Here is a 10,670-nt window from a genome sequence, read left to right on the forward strand (position 1 = left end):
CTTAAACAATATCTAAAACCTAAGAGACTTCCCTTCACCCAAAACCAGCCTCATTCCTGATTTCCCTCTGTCAATGGTGTCACCAGATATGCCCACTGTCCCCTTATATCCAGTCAGTCACCAAAAATTGTAGAAATTTGTCTTCAAAAATATTGAGCCTATTCATTCATCTCTACTTCTCTGCTCCTAGAGCAGCTTCTCAGCTTCTAGATTATTGTAAAAGTATTAGGTTGGAAAGTCTGCAAGTCTGACTAACCATCTCTAAACACCTTCCCTGTGGCAAATCTCTTCTCAAAAATCTACAATAGCCTCTCAATTATGTCCTACTAAGACTTAAACCCCTCTGTCTACTTTCAAAGCCAGGTCTGCCACACCCATTTTACCAACTTCCCATCAATGAAGTCAGGCTTCATTACATGTAAAGGGGTTAAACATGTAAAGGGGTTAAGAAATGCCACACAATAGTTAATAATTGTGATGGTTTTTGCCTTCTCTTTGGGAACCCTTCCCTAATTACAGCCCTTCAAAGATGTTCTCTTTTTCTGAATTTCCATAGCATTCACAGAAAATTTAGCATGCAAAAGCTCTGATGTCTGAAAATGTTCCCTCTTTGTTTTGTGTTTATTGGTCTTTCCAACCAGTCTTGTTTAAACTCCTTGGGCAAAAGAACAGTGTCTGATACTGCTCTGGGCCCCCAACCCCATAGCACAAATATGAAGGACAGTCCTTTGAGTGTTCCCTTAGTGTATTTACCAGGCCTTGATCTGGTCTTTTACGGAAATAATCTCTTTATTTCCAATCCTGATCTTTGGAAGACCAGAGATATTTCTCTGGGAAAGACTGTGTGCTCTGCATTGTTTTGCCTTTAACCCCTCATTGAGTCAAGCCTCAGCATTCCTTCCCAACACAGCCTTTTTGGCCAACAAAATAAGCATCATTCAAAACCTTATCCATCATCAGTTGAGCAGAGGGTAGCACATTATCCAGGGCCTCAGTTGAGTTGAGCCAGGGGTGATCCAACACTCCCTCGATGGTAAGTCTTTCCTCTGGTTTGACCTTCAAGAGCCTGTGGAGAAAAGGCCAACAGGGCTGCCATGCAGTTGCTTCCAGAGGCCGGGAAGTTCCTGGGTCTGGCTCTAACCAGCTCCAGCTTCTGACTTTCCACCAACTCTTATAAGCCTAGGCTTTCTATTTGCAGGACAGAGGTGGGGCTCTCGTCCCTAACCGTTAGTTGTGAGGGCACTCTGTCCTTAGGCAGTTCTTTCTATACTAAATAAATTGAGATAAGAATAGTAGGAAAAGGCTTAGTCCAGTGATACCTCAGACTGAGTTCTAGGTTCAGTAAAGTAATCTTACATATGGCTTACAGTTCCTGAGACACTGAATCCCCAGACTAATGTTTCTATGGCAGTGGGCTATAATTTCCAAAAGGGACTCAAAGTGCTCTTTTGGCTAACAGTGACTGTAGAATTAGTCGAGGGGTCATACGGTTCTGAAAATCCAGGTTGCTACTTGTGATAAAACTCTTGTCACCATTTGGCAGGACATGAACCCTTTATTCCAAAGACATTCAAAAGCTAAAAATCTACGGCTTCCCTGGTGGCGCAGTGGTTGAGAGTCCGCCTGCCGATGCAGGGGACACGGGTTCGTGCCCCGGTCCAGGAGGATCCCACATGCCGCGGAGCGGCTGCGCCTGTGAGCCACGGCCGCTAAGCCTGCGCGTCCGGAGCCTACTGCTCCGCAACGGGAGAGGCCACAACAGTGAGAGGCCTTCGTACCGCAAAAAAAAAACAAACAAAAAAAAACCACACAAAACAACAACAAAAAGCTAAAAATCTAATCTCTGAGAAGGGGATGGCATTTCCTTCTAAGCCTAATGTATTGTTCTGTACCATCGGCTTTTTGACCATAGTTCTTTACATCTTGTACATTTATCCTAATGCAATTCCTAGCTCACCCCAGCATGTTCCCTGGGCCTCTTACAGCACCTTCTTCCAAATACATAGCCTCCCATTCCAAACATCAGAGTCAGGACAACGTGCCTACTTGCTCTTTCATGTTCTCTGTAACCTTTTGGATCATTGTGAACAAACAGCTTCAGATTCTAAAGAAAGGATTATTTAGAAAAGAATCTCAATGCTGAAAGAAGATAATCAATGTTGCTCTAGGGAGAGGAAATATATTCTACAGAACTGCAAAGAACCAATTAGAGGATACTGATATTTTGGTTAAGTAACTGAGAATACAGCAGGGAAAGAGCATAGGAAGACAAATGATGATTTAAACATTGCCTCCACCCTCCTAAAAAACTTTCACCTGTATATTTTAGAAACTAGTCCCTTTTTGAATACATAAACACCTAACCAACAGAACAAGCTCACTTCTGAAAGAGAGTAATCTCCATACAGAAACAGCTGTACTGTTAGGAGACAGTTCCCAGGTACTGCCCTTTTAATGCTTATCTTTATCGCATTACAGATGAAGAAACTGAAACCAAAAGAGGAAAAGTTACTCAGTGAAGAACAAGCAGTAGGATACCAGAACAGCGTCCAAGTTCCAGTCAGCTAAGCCTCTGACACAGGTGGGTAGAAAAAGCAAAGACACCTCATATTTAGGTCTGACTTCTTTCTTAGTGCTCTAGCTAATTTCTCCAAAGGACTCTGAATGTCAAGTCTCCATCATCCATTCACTACCCCTAATTCTTCTAAATCTTTCCATCTTAATATACACCAGAGCAACCAACTAGCAGTAGGAAGGGCAGGAGGTGGGGTCCAGGCCCCGCACAACCAATCACACACTCCCACAGCAGCTAAGGAATGAAAAGCCAAAAGCATCATGGTCATTTTAGCACCCCAGTTCAGTTCCTGGAATCATGTCTGTCCCAAATGACCGGCCTCCGTGCAGGAAGGGTACACCAGGGGGGTTACCATTTAAGGTCCTAAATTAATGCTCACAGATACAATGGCTACCAAGGGACCTGGATTCAACCCTAAGGACAAATTCTAGGAGTGCAACAGGAGGGAGCAAAGCTCCAATTTCACCAAGGTGTGGACACTGAGAACTCTCATCTCAGGCTCCAGGGAAAATTTTCTGTGATGCTAAAATGAGAAGGAGCATGCCTGGGAAACAAATGACTTTCCTTTACCCAACATTCCTTTGTGTTCCACCACTTTTAAGGCCTCCCTGGCCTCCCCCCGCAGTGGCCTGGGGACTCACTTCCTCACAACATCTTTGGCCATCTCTGAGATCTGGCTCCACTCTTCCTCTGGGAACTCAAAACTGCCTGTCATGATCTTTCTCCGCATATCCTTTGGGATAGTCCGGCTGTGGTGTCTGGAGTAAAAAGGAGGGTATCCGCACAACATCACGTAGATAATCACCCCTAGGGACCACAAGTCACAGCTCTGAAAGCAAAAAGAACATGGTCACTCACAGCAGAGGCACAGCTCTAAAATAAAGTCCCTAGGACTGACCCAGAAACAGCCCCTGATATACACAGGCTGATACCTCTGAGAATCACTTCACAGAGACTGTAAAAGCTTCAGGAAGTCTTAAGAGAATTAACCATTCTCTCCTTATTTGTTACATGCTAGCAACACTACACGTGTGTGCACCATATATACAAGGCCAGTCTGGGGTAAAATAGTCACTTATTCTCACTGTTTAGGCCCAAGCTGCTACCTGATTATTGGGTACAGATGTAGGATACTTTGTCCCCAGCCAGAAAAGTGATAGCTATAAGCCAGCTGGTTGTGAAACATTTACTCTGTCCACCTGGGCAGGGCTGAGGGTGCAGGAACAAAGCAGCTAGGACACAGGTGGGCTGACTCTATAAAACAGCACAAGTCATTTTATAAAGGCCCAAAGCAGTCTGACAAAGCTTAGGGATAGGCACTGCAGGGAAAAACAGGAGGCTAAAAGCAATCCTTTGGCCATGAAGGACTCACTGTGCCCATTTGCAAGACCATTCTTGGGGAAGATATTCTGAACGAAACAAAACTGCCACCAACTACCATGTCTGTAGCTATTAAGGCGATTTCATGGCCTGTAGTCACAGCATGCTTATTAATAAAGGACTCCTATTTTAATTAAACGTAGCTCTACCTGCCTCGGAAACTGGGTCCTCAGAGGCTTCAACACAGAGGCTTGTCCTCCTGAATTGCAGGACAAAAGCAGTGTCCACCTGAGAAAGGCAGCCCAGGGAACCTGCCACTGTGGCCACACGCTCCTCACACCACAGCTGTGCGCTGCTCTGAGTGAAGCCTGGAAAATGAGGTGTCTCAGGTACTCTCAGCCATGTCTTGGCATCATACTAGTAGACATTTATAGATGACATGACCCATGCTGTAGAACATACTTATAAAATTATAGAGGTGGAGAGAAATCTTAAAAAATAGTTCACATGAGGAAACTGATACTACAGAGATCTTGTCATCTCTAAGGTCATCTGTCAAGAGTGAAACTAAGTGCACCACCAACATCATACAGCTGAATGGTGGTGGAGTCACAGCAAGTCACCTGGCCTACTGCCTCTTTTTCTTTTTCTTTTTAATTAACGTTGATGAATTTATTTAACTTTTGAAATTTTAACTACATCTTTTTACATTATTTTTATTTAAAAAATTATTTGTAAATGTAGCAGTCAGTGTTCACTTAGTTGCCAATATAAAGATTATAACTAGACCAACATATATACACATTCAAAAGTAATATGAACTTGTTTCAATATACTACTCATCTGTGGAGTGTAAATTTTATGAATGCCATGCTAATTCACAAACACCACTAGATTCACAAAATGGAACAGGAAGAGGAGAAAAAAATAGTACTGGGAAATAATGTATCACACAAGAATCCATTGTATTCATGATGAGAAGACCGTATCAAGTAAATTAATATCTCTGTTAGCTAAGTGCTTCTACCACTCAATTCCTGTCTGCACTGGGAAGCAGGAAGCAGTTTCTGACTGACTATAATCAGCACAGCCCTCACTTCCAACCTTCACTATATAAGGGCACAGCTGCCTACAGTTTTGCAAGTAGATCAAGATGATGTGGAGCAGTTCTTACTTGGGGACTGAACAGTGTTAATCATGAAAGTAGTTGTTTAGCGTTCTGGTCATGCTGTGCCAGTGCCAGTGCCAATGCAAGTGGAGGGTCCTGAGTGCCACAGAAGCCTGTGTGTTCTTCGATATGTATGCCTGCATGTGTGCACGCACATGCATTAGGAATATGTGGGGCCCTCTAAAGGTGTGGGACCAGGAAGAGCTGGCCTGCCTTTCTACCATCCTCAGCTCCCTCTCTACCATCTATATCACCTGGAGTCCCCAAGCAGCATCATTTTCTTCTGATCTACTCAGTGACTCCAGGACCTCTAGGACCTGTTTCAAGAGGCCCTAAACCTCTCATACTTTAGAACAGAGAAGCTTGATGTGTAGGCTACTGATTAAGAACTGTGAAGTACCAGGTAACACTTGGGAGCACTTGCTATGTGTACTAGACACTGTTCTAAGTTGGGTATTTTATGGGGTTAGAAAGAATGGCACCATAAATAGACAAATAATATTCTCTGAAATGGCCTCCACCTCAAAAAAGCAAGACAAACATATCTTTAAATGTGATCAGTGGACTGTACAGCTAGCCAAATATATAACCTCCAGGTGACCATAGCCTTTGGTTCCTGCTGTAAAACCTAAACTGGTATGAATCTTATTTCATCCGACAAATACTTGAATTCCACTCTTCTGCATATGTGGCTGCTTTCAGCCTCTTGGGCAGCAATATTAAGGGATAAGAATGGAATTTGCCACCTTCCCAGAGAGCCACAAACACCTCATAGGAGAAGAGGGGCTACACCCAAGGGGTAAAGATTAGTATCTCCTCTCCTACCTTGTTATAAGTGTAGGGTGTTGGCGAGGTAGGTATGATGCCAGATTTCTCCTTCTGATGCCTTCTCTGTGCCTCCAGTACCTGTCAGAGTTATACCAAAGGGGACAGTTTACTGAAAATCACACCAGCGACCTGCAGCTTGAGACAGACTGCTGGAAGGCTGAAGAGGGTAGTCACTGGCAGTCAACAATCAACAACTGAAAAAACTCTACATAAATACTTTCAAAAACCTTTTTCTTTCTTGGAATCAGCAATTTATCAGTGTTTGCCGAGGTCAAGGACATGAAGATTAAGTCCCTGAAGGAGATTTATCTCTTCTTCCTCTCGATCTGAGGTTACTTTTCCCTAGAGGAGTCCCTTATGCCTTTGAAAGCAGTGAAAGCAGAATGGTGCTGGCCAGCAGTTCAGGTTCGAGGTATTTGTTGCCATGAGGGACTGTAATAGTCACATGGGTCTGGGTGTTAAGTGCTCCAAGGAGGTAACCACTGCCATCCACAGGGCCATCCTCCTGGCCAACCACTCCGCTGTCATGGGTAATGGGACTCCTGGAAACACAAGATTGGCAAACCCCATACAGTTCCTTGAAGGTGACAGGATACTGCAGCTCTCTGCTGGTATGCTTCATCCTTGCACCCAGATCCACTGCTAGTGTCTTGGTCTTCGTGGCCACAAAGCTGCTGCTGACAGCAGGCACTGAAAACTGTTACACCTTGGTCAGCGGCTGCACAGCCTCATTGGGCAACTTTACCAAGGCCACCTTCGATGCCACCTCTAAGACCTACAGCTATCTTACACCTGACCTCTCGAAGGGGACTGTGCTCACCAAGGCTCCCTATCAGCAATTCATTGACCATCTTGTGTTGCACAAGGCTTGTGTTTTCACACAAGAATAATAAAGTGAATTAATTAAAACTGAAAAAGAAAATACCACTTATGAGAGCATAAAAAATTAAGAATTGGGCTTCCCCGGTGGCGCAGTGGTTGAGAGTCCGCCTGCCGATGCAGGGGACAGGGGTTCATGCCCCGGTCCGGGAAGATCCCACATGCCGCGGAGCGGCTGGGCCCGTGAGCCATGGCCGCTGAGCCTGCGCGTCCGGAGCCTGTGCTCCGCAACAGGAGAGGCCACAACAGTGAGAGGTCCGCGTACCGCAAAAAAAAAAAAAAAAAAAAAAAATTAAAAAAAAATCAAAAAAAAAAAAAAAAAAAAAAATTAAGAATAAATCTAAAAAGACATGTGAAAGACCTGTACATGAAAACTATACAAATATTGCTGAGCAAAACCAAAGACAAAAATACAGCTGGCTTATGGGTCAGAGGGCTCAATATTGTTATGATGTCAGTGATCCCATACTGAACTATACGTTTAAAACAACCCTAGTCAAAATCCTAGCATGTTTTTTTGTAGAAGTAAACAGTCAATTCTAAAGTTCATATGGAAATGCAAAGAAATTTGAATAGCCAAAACAACTATGAAAAAGAAGAACAAAGTTGGAGGGCTAAAACTACCTTATATCAAAAATTATTAAAAAGTGTCAATAATCAAAACAGTATGGTATTAGTGTAAAGACAGACAAAGAGATCAATGGACCAGAGTGGAAAATCCAAAAATAAACCCACACATATACATTCAACTGATTTTTGACAAAGGCTCAGAAGCAATGCAGTAGAGAAAAGATAGTTTTTCAACAAATGGTACTGGAACAACTAGATATACAAATGCTAAAAAATGAACTTGGATCCATACCTCACACATTATACAAAAATTAACTCAAAATGGATCACAGACCTAAATGTAAAGTCTAAAATTATAAAACTTGTAGCATAAAATCTTTGTGATCTTGAGTTAAGACAGATTTCTTGGATAGAAAACCAAAAGCAGAGTCCATAAATTTTTTTTTAAAAATTAACAAATTGGCCTTCACACCAAAATTAAAATCTTTTGCTCTTCAGAAGATGTTGTTACCACCTTACACCAGTCAGAATGGGCATCTTCAAAAAGTCTACAAATAGGGACTTCCCTGGTGGCACTGTGGTTAAGACTGCATGCTCCCAATGCAGGGGGCCCAGGTTTGATCTCTGCTCAGGGAACTAGATCCCATTTGCATGCCGCAACGAAGAGTTCATATGCCACAACTAAGGAGCCCACCTGCTGCAACTAAAAAGCCCAAGTGCTGCAACTAAGGAGGCTGCAAGCTGCAACTAAGGAGCTGGTGAGCTACAACTAAGGATCCCACCTGCTGCAACTAAGACCCAGCACAACCAAATAAATATTTTTTAAAAATCTACAAATAATAAATGCTGGAGAGGGTGTAGAGCAAAGGGAACCCTCCTACACTGTTGGTGGGAATGTAAATTGGTGCAGCCACTATGGAAAATAGTATGTAGGCTCCTTAAAAAACTACAAATAGAGTTACCATATGATCCAGTGATCCCAATCCTGGGCGTATATCCAGAAAAGATGAAAACACTAATTTGAAAAGATATATGCCACCCAATGTTCACAGTAGCACTATTTACAATAGGCAAGACATGGAAACAACTTAAATGGCCATCGATAGAGGAATGGATAAAGGCGATGTGATAGACACACACACACAGAGGAATATTACTCAGCCATAAAAAAGAATGAAGTAATGCCATTTGCAGCAACATGGATGGACCTAGAGATTATCATACTAAGTGAAGTCAGACAGAGAAAGACAAATATCATGTGATATCACTTATATGTGGAATCTAAAGAAGTGATACAAATGAACTCATTCACAAAAGAGAAATAGACTCACAGACTTAGAAAACTAACTTATGGTTATCAAAGAGGAAAGTGGGGGAGAGATAAATTGGGAATTTGGGATTAACAGATACCCACTACTATATATAAAATAGATAAACAACAAGGACCTATTGTATAGCACAGGGAACTATATTCAATGTTTTGAAATAACCTATAATGGAAAAGAATCTGAAAAAGTATATATACGTGTGTGTGTGCGTGTGTGTAACTGAATCACTTTGCTGTACACCTGAAACACCGTAAATCAACTATGCTTCAATTTTTAAAAAAAGAAAAAAAAAAGACACTGTTAAGAGAATGAAAGATAAGCCACAGACTGGAAGAAAATCTTTCCAAAGCATATATCTGATAAATGACTTACATCCAAAATATATTTTAAAAACTGTAAAATTCAGCAATAAGAAAATAAACAATCCAATTTAAAATATGGGGAAAAGATCTGATCCGATACTTCACCAAAGAAAATATACAGACAGCAAAGAAGCACCATGGATGCTCAACATCATTAGTTATTAGGGAAATGCAAATTGAAACCACAATGAAATACTGCTACATAGTCACTAAAATGGCTAAAAAGACTGTCCAGGGGACTTCCCTGGTGGCACAGTGGTTAAGGCTCCATGCTCCCAATGCAGGGGGCCTGGGTTTGATTCCTGGTTAGGGAACTAGATCCCACATGAATGCTACAACTAAGGAGCCCATGTGCTGCAACTAAAGAGCCAGCAAGCTGCAACTAAGGAGCCCTCGAGCCACAACTAAGGAGCCTGCCTGCCTCAACTAAGGAACCCACGTGTCACAACTAAGGAGCTGGCGAGCCTCAACTAAGGAGCCCGTGAGCCACAACTAAGAACCCTACCTGCTGCAACTAAGACCCAGAGCAACCAAATAAATATTAAAAAAAATTAAAATACATAAATAAACAAAAAATAAAAAGACTGTCCATACCAAATGCTAGTAAGAATGTGGAGGACCTGAAACTTTCATACACTGCTGATGGGAATGTAAAATTGAACACCACTTTGGAAAACAACTTGGCAGTTTCTAAATAAGTTAAATACATCTACCACATGATCTAGCCATTCCACTCTAGGTATTTACCAAAGAGAAAAGGAAATAAATGTCCATCCAAAAACCTGTGCAAAAATGTTTGTAACATGTTTATTTTTAACAGCCAAAAACTGAAAACAACCCAGATGTCCATCAATAGATGAGTGGATAAACAAACCATGGTATATCCACATAGTGGAATACTTCCCAGCAGTAAAAATGAAAGAACTATTGATACATGCAATAACATGGATAAATCTTAAACGTAATTTTGCTGAGTGAAAGAAAACCCCCCCAAAAGAAAATACCATATGATGTGCTACTTTATATATAAATCTACAGAAAATGCAAACTAATCTATAATGACAGAAAGCAGATCAACTGCTGCCTGGCAATGAAGGGAAAAACAGAGAGGCAGGGAAGGATTTCAAGGGGCACAATAAAATTTTGGGGGGTGACAAATACGTTCATTACCTTGACTGTGGCGATGGTTTAATGAGTGTGTATGTGTATGTCAAAACTTATAAGTTGTGCAAGTTAAATATGTATAGTTTATCATGTATCAATTACATCTCAATAAAAAAAATTTTTAAAAGAAGGCTTATATAAAACAAATCTCGAAAAGAATAAGCACCAGCTATATATATATGTATATATATGTGTATATATGTGTATATATATATATATATACGCACACACACATACACACACACACATATATGTATGTATGTATGTATATATATATATATATAAATGACATGCTGGCCATGATGGATTAACCAGTACAACTTGCATTTCTACCATACACAACTAGAATATTGGACAAAATATAAAAAATACCTTTTCTGCCACTGAATAGGCAATAAATACAGGTCAGTGAACCCTGAGAGAGAGCAAGCAAATGTGGGAAGTCCAATGAACTACCAAAAGGCACTTTGTGTAGT

General features: G+C 41.4%; 2 protein-coding genes across 4 annotated transcripts in view; one reads left to right on the forward strand and one right to left on the reverse strand.

Annotated features, from left to right (window-relative positions):
• Positions 1-10,670, forward strand: part of TMEM116 (transmembrane protein 116) — a 181,871-nt gene that overhangs the window by 123,712 nt on the left and 47,489 nt on the right. The window contains exons 11-12 of one of the 2 annotated variants that reach the window (XM_024741499.1): positions 2,479-2,581; positions 5,967-6,119. In XM_024741499.1, the coding sequence (XP_024597267.1) occupies positions 2,479-2,568 (90 nt within the window). In that variant the 3' untranslated portion in view covers positions 2,569-2,581; positions 5,967-6,119. Of the gene's footprint in view, positions 1-2,478; positions 2,582-5,966; positions 6,120-10,670 lie in introns of those variants that run through there. The other variant, XM_024741500.1, reaches the window with a different exon arrangement.
• Positions 1-10,670, reverse strand: part of MAPKAPK5 (MAPK activated protein kinase 5) — a 37,922-nt gene that overhangs the window by 5,829 nt on the left and 21,423 nt on the right. For both annotated transcript variants that reach the window (XM_024741495.1, XM_024741494.1), the window contains exons 8-10: positions 5,889-5,969; positions 3,217-3,404; positions 946-1,066 (exon numbers count right to left, since the gene is read on the reverse strand). In XM_024741495.1, coding sequence (XP_024597263.1) covers positions 946-1,066; positions 3,217-3,404; positions 5,889-5,969 — 390 coding nt within the window. The remainder of the gene's footprint in view (positions 1-945; positions 1,067-3,216; positions 3,405-5,888; positions 5,970-10,670) is intronic.

Source organism: Neophocaena asiaeorientalis, unplaced genomic scaffold, assembly GCF_003031525.2.
Source record: "Neophocaena asiaeorientalis asiaeorientalis breed wild unplaced genomic scaffold, Neophocaena_asiaeorientalis_V1.1 scaffold648, whole genome shotgun sequence".
NCBI classification, from domain to species: domain Eukaryota; kingdom Metazoa; phylum Chordata; class Mammalia; order Artiodactyla; family Phocoenidae; genus Neophocaena; species Neophocaena asiaeorientalis.